Raw genomic sequence first — 17525 nt, 5'->3', positions numbered from 1 at the left:
TTAATACTGACAGGTGTGAGTTCACAGTTTACACAGGGATTAATACTGACAGGTGTGAGTTCACAGTTTACACTGGGGTTAATACTGACAGGTGTGATTTCACAATTTACACTGGGGTTAATACTGACAGGTGTGAGTTCACAGTTTACACGGGTTAATACTGACAGGTGTGAGTACACAGTTTACACTGGGGTTAATACTGACAGGTGTGAGTACACAGTTTACACTGGGATTAATACTGACAGGTGTGAGTTCACAGTTTACACGGGTTAATACCGACAGGTGTGAGTTCACAGTTTACACGGGTTAATACCGACAGGTGTGAGTTCACAGTTTACACTGGGGTTAATACTGACAGGTGTGAGTTCACAGTTTACACTGGGGTTAATACTGACAGGTGTGAGTTCACAGTTTACACTGGGATTAATACTGACAGGTGTGAGTTCACAGTTTACACTGGGATTAATACTGACAGGTGTGAGTTCACAGTTTACACCGGGATTAATACTGACAGGTGTGAGTTCACAGTTTACACCGGGATTAATACTGACAGGTGTGAGTTCACAGTTTACACCGGGATTAATACTGACAGGTGTGAGTTCACAGTTTACACTGGGATTAATACTGACAGGTGTGAGTTCACAGTTTACACCGGGATTAATACTGACAGGTGTGAGGTCACAGTTTACACTGGGGTTAATACTGACGGGTGTGAGTTCACAGTTTACACCGGGATTAATACTGACAGGTGTGAGTTCACAGTTTACACAGGGATTAATACTGACAGGTGTGAGTTCACAGTTTACACTGGGGTTAATACTGACAGGTGTGATTTCACAATTTACACTGGGGTTAATACTGACAGGTGTGAGTTCACAGTTTACACTGGGGTTAATACTGACAGGTGTGAGTTCACAGTTTACACTGGGATTAATACTGACAGGTGTGAGTTCACAGTTTACACGGGGGTTAATACTGACAGGTGTGAGTTCACAGTTTACACTGGGGTTAATACTGACAGGTGTGAGTTCACAGTTTACACCGGGATTAATACTGACAGGTGTGAGTTCACAGTTTACACGGGTTAATACTGACAGGTGTGAGTTCACAGTTTACACTGGGGTTAATACTGACAGGTGTGAGTTCACAGTTTACACTGGGATTAATACTGACCGGTGTGAGGTCACAGTTTACACGGGTTAATACTGACAGGTGTGAGGTCACAGTTTACACTGGGGTTAATACTGACAGGTGTGAGTTCACAGTTTACACTGGGGTTAATACTGACAGGTGTGAGTTCACAGTTTACACTGGGATTAATACTGACAGGTGTGAGTTCACAGTTTACACTGGGGTTAATACTGACAGGTGTGAAGTCACAGTTTACACGGGTTAATACTGACAGGTGTGAGTTCACAGTTTACACTGGGGTTAATACTGACAGGTGTGTGTTCACAGTTTACACTGGGTGTATAACTGGCAGGCGTGTGTTCACTGTTTACACTGGGTGTATAACTGGCAGGTGTGAGTTCACAGTTTACACTGGGGTTAATACTGACAGGTGTGAAGTCACAGTTTACACGGGTTAATACTGACAGGTGTGAGTTCACAGTTTACACTGGGGTTAATACTGACAGGTGCGTGTTCACAGTTTACACTGGGTGTATAACTGGCAGGCGTGTGTTCACTGTTTACACTGGGTGTATAACTGGCAGGTGTGAGTTCACAGTTTACGCTGGGATTAATACTGACAGGTGTGTGTTCACAGTTTACACTGGGATTAATACTGACAGGTGTGAGTTCACTGTTTACGCTGGGTGTATAACTGGCAGGTGTGAGTTCACAGTTTACGCTGGGATTAATACTGACAGGTGTGTGTTCACAGTTTACACCGGGATTAATACTGACAGGTGTGAGTTCACAGTTTACGCTGGGATTAATACTGACAGGTGTGTGTTCACAGTTTACACCGGGATTAATACTGACAGGTGTGAGTTCACAGTTTAGGCTGGGTGTATAACTGGCAGGTGTGAATTCACAGTTTACGCTGGGTGTATAACTGGCAGGTGTGAGTTCATAGTTTACACTGGGATTAATACTGACAGGTGTGAGTTCATAGTTTACACTGGGATTAATACTGACAGGTGTGAGTTCATAGTTTACACCGGGATTAATACTGACAGGTGTGAGTTCACAGTTTACTCTGGGTGTATAACTGGCAGGTGTGAGTTCACAGTTTATGCTGGGTGTATAACTGATAGGTGTGAGTTCACAGTTTACGCTGGGTGTATAACTGGCAGGTGTGAGTTCACAGTTTACACTGGGTGTATAACTGGCAGGTGTGAGTTCACAGTTTACGCTGGGTGTATAACTGGCATGTGTGAGTTGATTTTTGTGCTCTGTGTGTTTCAGCTCTCTCCATATGACAATTTGCTGATTTGCCAGCCTGTGTCATCCCCTCTATTGCTCAGGTAGGTGTTGCCATTGTTTGCTCATTATCTGGTTGATGGGGTTTCTATCAACGTCAGTGATTTCTCAGTCTTTGTGTTCCTTCCCCTTTCCCTCTCCCCACCTCTCCAATAGTCTGCCATCCCTGTTAACGTGTGTCCCCTGCTCTCTCTCTCTCTGTTTCAGTGGGGCCAGTTACTTCACCCTGCTCCAGAATCTAGGCGCTGAGAATACTGTCACCCTGCTCCTCACAGTCCTAATCGAACACAAGCTGCTGATTCACTCCCTGCGACCTGCTGTCCTCACCAGTGTGTGCGAGGCCCTGGTCTCGGTGAGTCTGTTACTCTCTCGGGTTTGTTGGTGACGACCGGGGTGAATGCCTGACTGACTGGCGCCCTGTCGCAGAGACCCTCGGGAACGAGCTCCCGAAATTGTCAGCTCTTGGGGACGAGATGGGGAAAATAGTGGTGAGGATATTTGGCTGCGATGCTCACTATTCAGTCAGTAACTGGCAACAACCCTTCGTAATAACATCTCAACTGTACCCCGTCCGTTCCCCTCCCATCTGAAACTAAGGTGTTAAATCTTAACAAAGGAAACGGTGAAGGTATGAGGCACGAGTTGGCTAAAATAGATTGGGGAACTTCATTAAAAGGTGGATAGGTGGTGGCCAATATTTAAGGAGCGAGTGTATGTATTGCAACAGTTATACATTCCTTTCTGGCACATAAACACAACAGGAAAAGCGGCCCAACCACGGCTAACAAAAGAAATTAAGACAGTATTAGATCCAAAGAGGAGTCGTGTAAAGTTGCTAGGAAAGGTAGCAAGTCTGAAGATTGGGAGCAGTTTAGGATTCAGTAAAGGAGAACCAAAAGATTGATTAAGAGGAGAAAAATAGAGTATGAATGTAAACCTCCAAGGCACATAAAAGCAGACTCTAAAAGCTTCTAAAAGAAAAAGATTAGTGAGGACAAATGTAGGTCCCTTACAGTCCGAAATGGGAGAATTTATAATAGGGAACAAAGAAATGGCAGAGCTATTAAACAACTACTTTAGTTCTGTCTTTATGGAAGAAGATGCAAATAACTTCTCAGAGATACTAGGGAATCGAGGGTCTAGCAAAGGAGGAATTGAAGGAAATTAGTATTACTAAAAAAACAGTGCTGAAGAAGTTAATGGGACTGAAAGCTGATAAATCCCCAGGGCCCGATAATCTACATCCCAGGGTACTAAAGGCCATGGAAATAGTGGGTGTGTTGGTTGTCATCTTCCAAAATTCTATAGATTCAGGAACAGTCCTGGCAGATTTGAGGGTGGCAAATGTAACCTCACTATTTAAACAAGCAGGGAGGGAGAAAACAGGGAATTACAGACCAGTTAACCTAACATCAATAGTAGGGAAAATGCTAGAGTCTATTATAAAGGATGTGATAACAGGACACTTAGAAAATATCAATGGGATTAGACAAAGTCAACATGGATTTATGAAAGGGAAATCATGTCTGACAAACCTACTGGAGTTTTTTGAGGATGTAACTAGCAGAATAGATAAGGGAGAACCAGTGGATGTGGTGTATTTGGATTTTCAGAAAGCATTTGATAAAGTCCCACATAAATGTGCAAAATTAAAGCACATGGGATTGAGGGTAATATATTGGCATGGATTGAGAATTGGTCAGCAGACAGGAAACAGAGTGGGAATAAATGGGTCTTTTTCGGAGTGGCGGGCAGCGACTAGCGGAGTACCGCACGGATCAGTGCTTGGACCCCAGCTATTCACAATATACATCAATGATTTGGATGAGGGAGAACCAAATGTAATATTTCCAAGATAAAAGCAAAATACTGCAGATGCTGGAAATCTGAAACAAAAACAGAAAATGCTGGAAAAACTCAGCAGGTCTGACAGCATCTGTGGAGAGAAAGACAGGGTTAACATTTCGAGTCCGTGTGACTCTGAAGAAGGGTCATTCGGACTCAAAACATTAACCCTGCCTTTCTCTCCACAGGTGCTGTTGGACCTGCTGAGTTTTTCCAACATTTTCTGTTTTTGTAATATTTCCAAGTTTGCTGACGGCATGAAACTTGGTGAGAATGTGAGCGATGAGGAAGGAGGGTGTTAAGAGGCTTCAAGGGATTATTTAGACAGGTTGGGTAAGTGGGCAAATACATGGCAGACGCAATATAACGTGGATGAGTGTGAAGTTATCCACTCAAATAGGAAAAACAGAATGGCAGTGTATTATTTAAATGGTGATAGATTGGGAAATGTTGATGTACAAAGGGACCTGGGTGCCCTTGTACACCAATCACTGTAAGCAAGTATGCAGGTGCAGCCAGCAGTTAAGAAGGCAAATGGTATGCTGGCCTTCAGTGCGAGAGGACTTGAGTACAGGAGCAAGGATGTCTTACTGCAGCTGTACAGGGTCTTGGTGAGACCACACCTGGAGTATTGTGTGCAGTTTTGGTCTCCTTACTTAAGAAAGGAAATACTTGCCATAGAGGGAGCGCAGCGAAGGTTCACCAGACTGATTCCTGGGATGGCAGGATTGTCGTATGAGGAGAGATTGGGCCGACTAGACCTGTATTCACTGGGGTTTAGAAGAATGAGAGGGATCTCATTGAAACATATAAAATTATGACAGGGCTGGACAGACTGGATGCAGGGATGATGCTTCCTCTGGCTGGGGGATCTGGAAAAAGGGGTCACAGTCTCAGGATACAGGGTAGACCATTTAGGACTGAGATGAGGAGAAACTTCTTCACTCAGAGGGTGGTGAACCTGTGGAATTCTCTACCAGAGAGGCTGTGGAGGCCAAATCACTGAATGTAGCTAAAAAGGAAATTGATAGATTTCTGGACTCTAAAGGCATCAAGGGGTTTGGGGACAGAGTGGGAGTACGGTGTTGAGATAGAGGATCAGCCATGATCTTATTGAATGGCGGAGCAGGCTCGAAGGGCCGAATGGCCTACCCCTCCTATTTTTCTATGTTTTTGAGTCAGTTCATTAAGGTCCTGGCTGATTTGTGTCCAGACTACATATCCCCCCAAGTACCCCTGGCTAGCAATCACCTGTTGATCTCAGATTTAAAATGATAGATTGAGCTAACATCATCTGCTTTTTGTGGGAGAGAGTGTTCCACCCTTCTCCCTCCCTTTCCATGTAGAAATGTTTCCGAACTTCTCTCCTGAATGGCCTGGCTCCGGTTTTAAGTTTCTGTCCCCTTGTCCTAGGCTTCCCCTACAATGGAAAAAGATTCTCTCTCTACCTGATCATTGTTGTTCAAATTCGTAAGAACCTCAATCAAATCACCCATTAACCATTGATATCCTCAGGAACACAAGCCTCATTCATGTAAAATCTTCTCATAAATTAATCCTTGGAGCCCTGATAACTGTTGGTGAATCTCTGCTGAGCTCCCTCCAGGCCCATTTTATCTTCTCTGAAGTGTGATGCCCAGAACTGTACATGGTTACTACAGATGTGGTCTAACCAGGGCTTTATATCACTGTAGTAAACATCCTCTCCTTTATGTTCCAGCTCTCTAGTTATAAAAGCTGATGTGCTATGATCTTCTCTGAATTGAGAGGTCACAGAAACTTCCAATCCACCACCTCCAGTGTGATTAATGCTCTCCTTCCTTTCTCTCTCTGTCCTGTTTTCTACCTCCAGATGATCTTTCCGTTCCGCTGGCAGTGCCCTTATATTCCTCTGTGCCCGCTCAACCTGGCAGACGTGCTGAGCGCGCCAGTCCCTTTCATCGTGGGTGTGCATTCCAGCTACTTCGAATTGTATGACCTACCCCAGGATGTGATCTGTGTTGATCTGGACACCAACACCATCTCACAGTGAGTCTGCACGCACTGGCGTAGCTCCCACCCCGGCGCAGCTCTCCCGCCCCGGCGCAGCTCTCCCGCCCCGGCGCAGCTCTCCCGCCCCGGCGCAGCTCTCCCGCCCCGGCGCAGCTCTCCCGCCCCGGCGCAGCTCTCCCACCCCGGCGCAGCTCTCCCGCCCCGGCGCAGCATACGCACCAGCGCAGTTCGTTCACCAACACAGCTGGCGAAGTATCCATGCTGCTTGTTATGGTGGGAGGGGGGCAGGGGAGGGGCGCGTGGTGAGGAGGGGAGGGGGAGCTGTTTGTGGGATGTTCTGAGCTAATGTAAAGAGCTGTATCAATGCAGGTCGAATTGGCAGCGGAAGGGGAGCGGGACTGGTGAGCTGACATGGAGCACTGCTGCTCATTGATTATCGGGAAGGAGGGGGAGCGGTGATTAATATTGATTATCGGGAGGGGAGGGGGAGCGGTGATTAATATTGATTATTGGGAGGGGAGCGGTGATTAATATTGATTATTAGGAGGGGAGCGGTGATTAATATTGATTATTGGGAGGGGGAGCGGTGATTAATATTGATTATTGGGAGGGGAGCGGTGATTAATATTGATTATTGGGAGGGGGAGCGGTGATTAATATTGATTATCGGGAGGGGAGGGGGAGCGGTGATTAATATTGATTATCGGGAGGGGAGGGGGAGCGGTGATTAATATTGATTATCGGGAGGTGGGGGGGAGCGGTGATTAATATTGATTATCGGGAGGGGGAGCGGTGATTAATATTGATTATCGGGAGGTGGGGGGGAGCGGTGATTAATATTGATCATCGGGAGGGAGGGGGAGCGGTGATTAATATTGATTATCGGGAGGGGAGGGGGAGCGGTGATTAATATTGATTATCGGGAGGGAGGGGTAGCAGTGATTACTGTAATATCAGTAAACCTGGAATGTAAAATAAACTGTAGAATCTGAGTCTGATGGGGCATTCAGTTTGAATTTTTGTTTAGTGATTCTCATCTGGCCGTTTCTGCCTGTGATTTGCTCTCTCTTTCTTGCTATTTTTTGATTTTTCTCCCATCCCATGCCTCTTTTTGATCCAGGGCCGAAGACAAGAAGAGCTTAACGCTGAGATCGTTCCCACGGAAAGCTTGTAAAATGCTGCTGAACTCCCTCAACACCTTCTACCAACAGCTGGATGAATGTGAGTAATGGGAACTGCTGTCTCCTCTCAGCCTAACCCAGTTGCTCTTAGCTCCCTCCTCACACTCCTGCGGTGATCCAGAGAGTCGCAGTCCTCTCACTGCTCAAGGAAACGATTCCCACGTCTCTCAGAAGCAACAGTAACTATCGGGGAAACACCCTTTCCCCACCAGCCCCGGAGTTCACACCCACTGGTTCCGCCTTGGCCCTGCTGAAGCCCCAATGACTCTCTCAGGGCATCAGGCCCCACCATTGCTGCCTGTTCCCAGTGATTGATGGGAGGGTATCAGCCGCTGGAGGCCTCGCCAGGGGACTGACCCCTCCACACATGGGCGCTCTCCTGGAGCTGGCACTTTCTTTCAGCCCCCTCTTGTGAGCTGCGATTCAGTGGGGGGGGACTCCCCCCCTCTCTCTCTCTCTCCTCCGAGCCAGGAGTTTGGGGTCCACACTGCTCTCCAGAGACTTGAGCACAACATCCAGGCTCTCACTTTGCATTGTAGAGCCCGGTTTGATCCCGCCCCCCCCAGCCTGCAGGACTCAGAGGTTTGATCGCAGGGCCTGGTATAGACATCTCCAGCCTGAGTACTGATGATTCAACTGACACCGAACTTGCAGCTCAGAAGTGTAAGTGAGTCTGGACTATATATAGAGGCAGAGAATGCAAGAGCCAGCATACTGAAGTTTTAGTGTATCGCGTGGGTTACTGGCCGATGGGTCTAATATAACATGAGTATTCGTGGAGTAATAGCCCACCCCCAACCCCATGGCCCCTTGAATGACAGGAGGAGTCGACTCACACCCACAAGGAAAGCTCTTGGCAGGGTCGCTCGCCAGATCAGTCAGGATTCTGAAACCCTCATCGTTTCATTCCACCGAGGCTGACCCCGTCGGCCATGGCTCAGTGATTCACACCTTCACCTCAGGGTCAGAAGGTCGTCAGTTCACGACCCACTCCAGAGACAACAGCAGAAAATCAAGGCTAACACTCTCAGTGTAGTACTGAGGGAGCGCCGCACTGTTGGAGGGTCAGTACTGAGGGAGCGCTGCACTGTCGGAGGGTCAGTACTGAGGGAGCGCCGCACTGTCGGAGGGTCAGTACTGAGGGAGCGCCGCACTGTCGGAGGGTCAGTACTGAGGGAGCGCCGCACTGTCGGAGGGTCAGTACTGAGGGAGCGCCGCACTGTCGGAGGGTCAGTACTGAGGGAGTGCCGCACTGTCGGAGGGTCAGTACTGAGGGAGTGCCGCACTGTCGGAGGGTCAGTACTGAGGGAGTGCCGCACTGTCGGAGGGTCAGTACTGAGGGAGCGCCGCACTGTCGGAGGGTCAGTACTGAGGGAGCGCCGCACTGTCGGAGGGTCAGTACTGAGGGAGTGCCGCACTGTCGGAGGGTCAGTGCTGAGGAAGCGCCGCACTGTCGGTGGGTCAGTACTGAGGGAGCGCCGCACTGTCGGAGGGTCAGTACTGAGGGAGCGCCGCACTGTCGGAGGGTCAGTACTGAGGGAGCGCCGCACTGTCGGAGGGTCAGTACTGAGGGAGCACCGCACTGTCGGTGGGTCAGTGCTGAGGGAGCGCCGCACTGTCGGAGGGTCAGTGCTGAGGGAGCGCCGCACTGTCGGAGGGTCAGTACTGAGGGAGCGCCGCACTGTTGGAGGGTCAGTGCTGAGGGAGCGCCGCACTGTTGGAGGGTCAGTGCTGAGGGAGCGCCGCACTGTCGGAGGGTCAGTGCTGAGGGAGCGCTGCACTGTTGGAGGGTCAGTGCTGAGGGAGTGCCGCACTGTTGGAGGGTCAGTACTGAGGGAGCGCCGCACTGTCGGAGGGTCAGTGCTGAGGGAGCGCTGCACTGTCGGAGGGTCAGTACTGAGGGAGTGCCGCACTGTCGGAGGGTCAGTACTGAGGGAGCGCCGCACTGTCGGAGGGTCAGTACTGAGGGAGCGCCGCACTGTCGGAGGGTCAGTACTGAGGGAGTGCCGCACTGTCGGAGGGTCAGTACTGAGGGAGCGCCGCACTGTCGGAGGGTCAGTACTGAGGGAGTGCCGCACTGTCGGAGGGTCAGTACTGAGGGAGCGCCGCACTGTCGGAGGGTGAGTGGATGCTGCACTGTTGGAGGTGCTAATTTTTAAATGAGACGTTAAACTGAGAGCCTGTCTGCCGTCTCCGGTGGACAGGAAAGCCAGGATTTTGAAGAGCAGGTGGATTTATCTTTGCTGTGATGGTCAATTCCTTAATCAGCAGCGCTCAAAACGGATGGTCTGGTCATTCTCACTTTGATACGTGTGGGAGTTTCCGGTCCCCATATTGTCTGTCGGGTTTCCTGTGTCCCAGCAGGAACTCCGTGTGAACAGTTTGTGGTGGGTTGTGAGTTGCTTTGAGATGTCCTGACATGTTGCAGTCCTGCTCTTTTTAACGTGGCTGCAGTCCCAGTGTTGTCCTGGGATAGCTGCGCAGAGCTGGATTCGACCACCGGCCAGTCTAGTTTGTGTGGTTCCTTCCCTCTCTCTCATGTTTGCGCAGGGACTGCAGCTCCTTCTCTAACACTGCATCCGACTGTGTCTAACTCACTGCGCTTTGTCTCCCCCCAGTGTACAACCGGCCAGCGGAGGAGGCCACCCTGGAGTTTCTCTTAACAGATTATGACTTAATCTACGGGCGTAAGAAGCAGCTGGAGCTGGAGATCCAGGAGGCTTTCCTGCGCTTCATGGCTTGCACTCTGAAGGGATATCGTTCTTACCTGATGCCCATCACTCAGGCGCCCTCCGAGACCACTACTGACTCCAGTTCCCTCTTCAACCTGCAGGGTAAGCAGCGGGGAACCCCCGAGGCAGCTATTGGAAGGAATGTCACTCACCCGCTCACTCCGATGCACCTCCTGCCTTGCACCAAATGTGTCAACAGTAACCCTCTCTCCTAACTCTCTTCCAGAACCCAGTAATGTAGCTGCTTCTGTAAGTCTCTGTCTAAACCCCTCTTCATTTTAACCAGCTCAGCTCCTGCGAGGCTGAATTCACTCAGACCTTGAGGTGGAAAATCCCCCTCTGCCCCCGTCATGAAATTCCTTCCCTTGTCCAGGGATGTGACGGACTATCAGAGGTTTAGATGAGTAAGGCACCATGTTGGCAAGAATTAGGCAAGGGTATTAAGGTTTTACAGGTTGGAAGAGGGTAGGTGGAGTTAAAATCCAATCCAGCATGATCTAATTGAATGGAGCAACATGCTGGAGGGGCTGAATGGCCTCCTGTCCCTATCAGTATTATTGTCCCTCATTTCCCTGTTGGGGACTGGGGCAGGGTGGGGGGTGTTGGATGCTGTGTTGTCCCTCATTTCCCTGTTGGGGACTGGGGCAGGGTGGGGGGTGTTGGATGCTGTGTTGTCCCTCATTTCCCTGTTGGGGACTGGGGCAGGGTGGGGGGTGTTGGATGTTGTGTTGTCCCTCATTTCCCTGTTGGGGACTGGGGCAGGGTGCGGGGTGTTGGTTGCTGTGTTGTCCCTCATTTCCCTGTTGGGGACTGGGGCAGGGTGGGGGGTGTTAGATGCTGTGTTGTCCCTCATTTCCCTGTTGGGGACTGGGGCAGGGTGGGGGGTGTTAGATGCTGTGTTGTCCCTCATTTCCCTGTTGGGGACTGGGGCAGGGTGGGGGGTGTTAGATGCTGTGTTGTGCTTTTGCTCTGAAGGGCAGCTCGATCCATCGGTTAAACGGCAGCTAGTTATGCAGGGCCGGTTATGCCAGCGATCAATAACCATGTGATTAACCAGTGATTCTGTTCAGTAACCAGGTGATTAACCAGTGATCGTGTTCAGTAACCGTGTTCAGTAACCGGGTGATTAACCAGTGATCGTATTCAGTAACCGGGTGATTAACCAGTGATCGTATTCAGTAACCAGGTGATTAACCAGTGATCGTATTCAGTAACCAGGTGATTAACCAGTGATCGTATTCAGTAATCAGATGATTAACCAGTGATCATGTTCAGTAACCAGGTGATTAACCAGTGATCCTGTTCAGTAATGAGGTGATTAACCAGTGATCATGTTCGGTAACCGGGTGATTAACCAGTGATTCTGTTCAGTAACCAGGTGATTAACCAGTGACCGTGTTCAGTAACCGGGTGATTAACCAGTGATTCTGTTCAGTAACTGGGTGATTAACCAGTGATCGTATTCAGTAACCAGGCGATTAACCAGTGATCATATTCAGTAACCAGGTGATTAACCAGTGATCGTATTCAGTAATCAGGTGATTAACCAGTGATCCTATTCAGTAATGGGGTGATTAACCAGTGATCGTGTTCGGTAATGGGGTGATTAACCAGTGATCGTGTTCGGTAACCGGGTGATTAACCAGTGATTCTGTTCAGTAACCGGGTGATTAACCAGTGATCGTGTTCAGTAACCAGGTGATTAACCAGTGATCGTATTCAGTAACCAGGTGATTAACCAGTGATCGTATTCAGTAATCAGGTGATTAACCAGTGATTCTGTTCAGTAACCAGGTGATTAACCAGTGATCGTGTTCAGTAACCGGGTGATTAACCAGTGATTCTGTTCAGTAATGTGGTGATTAACCAGTGATTCTGTTCAGTAATGTGGTGATTAACCAGTGATTCTGTTCAGTAACCGGGTGATTAACCGGTGATCGCATTCAGTAACCGGGTGATTAACCAGTGATCCTGTTCAGTAACCGGGTGATTAACCAGTGATCCTGTTCAGTAACCAGTGATCGTGTTGCATAACCAGGTGATTAATCAGTGATCCTGTTCAGTAACCGGGTGATTAACCAGTGATCCTGTTCAGTAACCAGTGATCGTGTTGCATAACCAGGTGATTAATCAGTGATCCTGTTCAGTAACCGGGTGATTAACCAGTGATCCTGTTCAGTAACCAGTGATCGTGTTGCATAACCAGGTGATTAATCAGTAATCCTGTTCAGTAACCAGTGGTTTGGTTCAGTTTTGATCCGATCTCATTGTCTCTTCACTCTCAGGGTTCCTGAAAAGTCGCGATCGAGCCAACCAGAAGTTCTACACGTTACTGACCAAGACTCAGTTGTTCACCCAGTTCATCGAGGAATGTTCCTTCGTCAGCGACAGGCACTCGAGTCTCGAGTTCTTCGATGGATGTGTGGAGAAGGTTAGCTCGTTCCGCTTGGTGCCGCACCAACAACGCCTTCTGCCTCCGCACCATCCCCTTCACTCTCACTGGGTCAAAATGCCGGAAGTCCCTCCCTAACACCACCACATGGACTGCACGGCTTCAGGGCAGCAGCTCATCACCACCTCCTCGAGTGCTGATTTAGCCTGTGACGCCCACATCCCATCAAAGAATAAAAAGCAGCCCCTCCCCTTTTGATAGGCGTTGTTTGTTGTTTGGGATCTTGCTGTGCACATCCTGTGAGATTATGGCAGTCACTGCAAAGTAACTCACTGTGTGAAAGGCAGCTGCCGGCGCTGTGTTAGAGTTAAGAGCTGATGTAAAGCAGATTAAGCCGCTGCGGTAAATACTGAGCATTGCCATTGGCCTGAGCCCCAGTGCTTTTCTTACAGGTGGACGTGGAGAAGATGGACACCGTCCGCCTGATCGAGGTGGATGAGTCCCAGCGGAGTGAGCACACTGTTTTCATCATGCCACCCGAGGTCCCTCAGACACCAGACGGCAAAGAGCCCCCTCGTTTGTACAGGTACCATCACCCAAACCCTGAGAAATCCCTGTGCCAGTTTAGTGCCCCTCCTCTCCTAGAGGTGCTGGATGTGGTTCCATGGTGGCCCCTGCCTACCCTGCTCAGGTGGTCTCTGTCCCAGTGTCTGTGGGCTGATCGACCAAGGGTATCTGCTGCTCACCCCTACCCTGGGTCTCTTACTGGAGCGCATATATGTACTTACTGGAGTACATCGGTGGGAGCGAGGTGGGGGGGGGACAGGGTTGGACTCAGCTGTGATGCCTCCACAGTTGAATATCCTGTGTACACTGCAGAGTTGCTCAGGTGAAGTGGTTGCTTCCTGTGGGATCGTTCCCAGCAACAACTGGTGCCTTTAGGGGTGGAGTTGGGTCTGGGGGGGCTGCGGGTAGTAAGTAGGAGGGGGTATTTAGAGGACTGATAGCTGTAACTCAAGGTCAGAGAGGCTGTTTCAACAGCTGGAATCCTCTCTCATGATTGACCTTTCTTCAGTCTAACACCTGATTTAAAATATGTTTTTGTAAATGTGAGGGAGGGGCAGGGTGGGCAGGGGGGGAGGAGTTCTCCCTAATATCCTCAGCTAGCACTATTGTGGGGCTGAATGACCTGATCCTGTGCTGTCTGTTCCATGTCATTCCCCCTCGCCTGTTGTTTGGGAGCCTGTGTTTAACAATGGGCATCGCTGTCGCTGCGTCTGTCTGTACAGCTGGCTGACCAAACTCCTGGGTTATCCAGGGAGACCCAACGTATGAGGAAAAATTCTGGGAAATAAATCATAGGGACGTTTTAAAAAAAAAAAGACATTGTGATCTTTATATGTTTTTCAAACTTCTGATTGCAGTACACAAACTATTGGAGATCAGGGGTAAGGGGTGGGGTGAAGAATAGGCTGGTTAACTGGCTGAGTGAGGCAGGAGGTCATCCTCCAGGGATACATTCAGCCTGAGATGGGGTGACCCTCGGCCCTGCTACAGTTACCTCCTCGGGATTGTGTGTGACCGGTCTCCACTCCGACTCGATGGATTCTGATGTGGCTGAAGTCCAGTGTGTGATCTGCAGACCCTGTCCCGTGTGGGACAGCTGGTGTTTGAAGGGTTGGATGGGTGGGTGATGGGTGGTGGGGAGGCTTGTGCCCCGATGCCTCGACTTTGCCCCCTGCAGGTTCCTGACGAAGTCTCTCGATGTGTCTGGCATCTCCCCGGCTGCGCCTTCTCCATCTTGGTTAGTGAACGAGCCAGGGACTCCCTCCCGACAGTGGGCGGGAATGTTTGACCTCTTCAGGGATGCCTTGGGGACGTCCCTCCTGTGTTTCTAGCGTTCTCCAGAGGAGCTTCCTGCCCAGACCAAGTTGCGGGGAGAGCTGTCCTCCAGCCACGTGGTGCTTTGGCTACACCACACCCGAGGGCACCGTGTCCACTTGGCCTCTTCCCTCTAAAGAAAGAGGGTAACGCAAAGAAGGTTCGCTCAACTGCTGGCTGAGCAAGTTACCCAGTGAGGAGAGGTTGAGGAAACTAGAGCTGTTCTCAGTGAAGTTTGGAAGACCGAACGGTGATCTCATTGGAAGATAGATCCTGGGACGGCTTGACAGAGTAGATACTGGGAGGCCATTTCCCCCGGCCCATAGCCCAGAACATGGGGGCAAAGCCTCAGGCTAAGAGTCGTCCATGAGGAGAAACCTCTTCACTCAGGGTTGTGAATCTTTGGAGTTCTCCAGAGGGCTGAGGATGTTCAGTCATTGACTATATTCAATGGGTAGATATTTCAGCACCAAGGGGATATGTGGATAGGGTAGGAAAGTGGAGGTGAGACCCATTGGTTAGCTCTGGGTCGATATGCTTGAGAGAGGAACCCAGCCACACGTTTTAAATATAATTGTGCCGTGCGATTGGTAAATCGGTCTGGCTCAGCTCCCTGTGCCCTTCTGTCTGCAATAAGAGACCAGAAAATCTAATCTCACTGTGTTTCGATTTGATTTAGTGAGTCTAAGGCAGGTACACCAGGCTGAATGGCCCCTTTCTGTACTGTGTGATTGTGTAAAGGGAAGCTGGGGGAGTGTGTGGGCCGGTTACAGGTCGCTCGAACTGTATTTATTTGTTTTTGCAGCTATGATGGGTTTCCACTGCTCAAAGCTGAGCTTTTCGACAGGCCGCAGGACACCCTAAAGACCTCTCACTTCCTGAACCAGCCACGGAGCAGCGCTCCCAGCAGCCCTGCTCCCAGGAGGACAAAGCAGGTAATGCAGTCATCAGTGGCTGAGCCTCTGCCGGTGTGTCGGTGTGCCCGCGCGCGTGTGTCGGTGTGCCCGCGCGCGTGTGTCGGTGTGCCCGCGCGCGCTGGATGGTTACAGAAACTTCTTTTTGAGTGGGAGGTGCTGTCTTTCGGTTGAGACGTCAAACTGAGGACCCCTGTGCCGTCTAAGTTGGACATAATAGATCCCAAGTCCACTTATTTGAAGCAGAGCAGGTGCGTTTATCCCTGGTTTTGTGGCAATGATTAATCCGTCAATCAATATCACTAAAAGCTCGTCATATAACGCGTTGTTTTTGGGAGCTTAATGTGCGCAAGTTGGCTGCTGTGTTTCAACATAACTGTACTGAACTGAACATTGTGAGGTTGTACTAGATGGAAACGCTCTGTAGCTGATTGAACCCTCACCTCCCGGCCCTTCTCGTTCACAGGAGATCAAATCAGCACAGAAAATTACACAGAAATATTTCCTGGTGCCTGACATGTGGGCCAAGTGCCTCCTCGGCCAGTGCTACGCCCTCTGGTTCATCTATCTCCCAACCCACGTTCGGGCATCTCAGGTGAAGGTCCGAGCACTGCAGACCGCTTACGATGTGCTGAAGAAGGTGGAGACCAGGAAGGTGGTCCTGCCAGACGAGGTGGGTGCTGAATCCGGGCATTGGCGCTGCTCCCTCTCCCGTGATCGAGGACAGAGCGTGACCGCTCTGAGCGGGTGTAGTCTTCATCCTCACACCGTCACGCTTTCCAGGAATGCTCCCAGGGATAAGGATCTTGAGTTGTACTCTTTGGGAGTCAAGGTGGGGAGGCACTATGAAATAGGTGATATACTGCAGGCCGCGTGAGGGCTGCATCATCACAAACCCCTGACCAGGCAAATGAAGAAAGCCGTTTTGAAAAGTGCATGGGTTGTGGGGCTTTGTAAATGAGGGCACTGAGCACAAAGAGGAGGGGGTCATATTCAAACCTTCACAAATCACTGACTTAGTCTCAGCTGCAGATTGTGCCCAGTTCTGGACACCGCGCTGTCGGGGGGGACATCGAGGCTTTGGAGAGGCTGTTAGAGGAAAGTTAGCAGAATGGGACCGGTGGGGGTGGTGAGAGACTTCAGATACGAGGAGAGGCTGGAGGAGATTCTTGGCTAAGGAGAGATGGGATAGAAATGTCCACAATCCTGAAGCGTTTGGAGGAGAAGCTGTTTCCACTGGGAGGAGGGTTGCGAACCAGAGGGACACAGACTGGAAGTAATCACAAAAGCCAGAGGGGGAGTTGAGAAATGTTTTTAATGCAGCGAGTTGTTGTGATCTGGAATGTGCTGCCTGAAAATGCGGTTTTCACTTTCAAAAGGGGAATTGGATAAATGCTGGAAGGGGAAAAATTCCCAGGGCTATCGGGGAAAAGAGCAGGACATGAGTGGGATGAATTGGAAGCTCTCTCAGAGAGCTAGCACAGGCACGATGGGCTGAATGGCCTCCTTCTGTACTATAAGATCCTATCATTTCATGTCTGCATGCAACAGACCAGGACAGCATCCAGGCTCGGGGCTGACAAGTGGCGAGTAACATTCACGCCACACAAGTTCCAGGCAATGACCACATCCAACAAGAGAGAATCCAACCATCGCCCATGACGTTCAATGGCATTACCATCACTGAATCCTCCATAGTCACATCCTGGGGGTTAGCATTGACCAGAAACTGAACTGGACTAGCCATATAAATACTGCGGCTACAAGAGCAGGTCAGAGGCTGGGAATCCTGCGATGGGTAACTCACCTCCTGACTCCCCAAAGCCTGTCCACCATCTACAAGGCACAAGTCAGGAGTGTGATGGAATACTCCCCACTTGCCTGGATGAGTGCAGCTCCCGCAACACTCAAGAAGCTCAACACCATCCAGGACAAAGCAGCCCCGCTTGATTGGCACCCCATCCACAAACATTCACTCCCTCCACCATCCACGCACAGTGGGCAGTGTGTGTACCATCTACAAGGTGCAATGATGGAGCTCCTGAGGTTGGCAGTGATCATGTTGGTAGGTTATGGAGATTAGCCCCCAGCAGGCACTCTGAGCAGGATGGAGGGGTCAGCTAGGCTTGCTGGCACTAAGGAGGGGGTGTCACATCCCTTC

The 17525-nt window shown here is 50.0% G+C and overlaps 1 protein-coding gene across 1 annotated transcript in view; it reads left to right on the top strand.

Moving 5' to 3' along the window:
* LOC144677616 (C-myc promoter-binding protein-like) overlaps positions 1 to 16037 on the top strand; it is a gene marked incomplete at its 3' end in the record, with an annotated part of 35105 nt that extends 19068 nt beyond the window's left edge. The window contains exons 8-16 of the mRNA XM_078537654.1: positions 2413 to 2471; positions 2635 to 2779; positions 6125 to 6300; positions 7385 to 7485; positions 10064 to 10279; positions 12463 to 12608; positions 13022 to 13155; positions 15256 to 15385; positions 15831 to 16037. Coding sequence (XP_078393780.1) covers positions 2413 to 2471; positions 2635 to 2779; positions 6125 to 6300; positions 7385 to 7485; positions 10064 to 10279; positions 12463 to 12608; positions 13022 to 13155; positions 15256 to 15385; positions 15831 to 16037 — 1314 coding nt within the window. The remainder of the gene's footprint in view (positions 1 to 2412; positions 2472 to 2634; positions 2780 to 6124; positions 6301 to 7384; positions 7486 to 10063; positions 10280 to 12462; positions 12609 to 13021; positions 13156 to 15255; positions 15386 to 15830) is intronic.
* Positions 16038 to 17525: the final 1488 nt, after the last annotated feature.

This window comes from Cetorhinus maximus, unplaced genomic scaffold (assembly GCF_964194155.1).
Source record: "Cetorhinus maximus unplaced genomic scaffold, sCetMax3.hap1.1 HAP1_SCAFFOLD_2762, whole genome shotgun sequence".
Lineage (NCBI taxonomy): Eukaryota > Metazoa > Chordata > Chondrichthyes > Lamniformes > Cetorhinidae > Cetorhinus > Cetorhinus maximus.
Note: the sequence above shows the minus strand (reverse complement) of the source record. Positions and strands in the feature narration are given on the sequence as shown.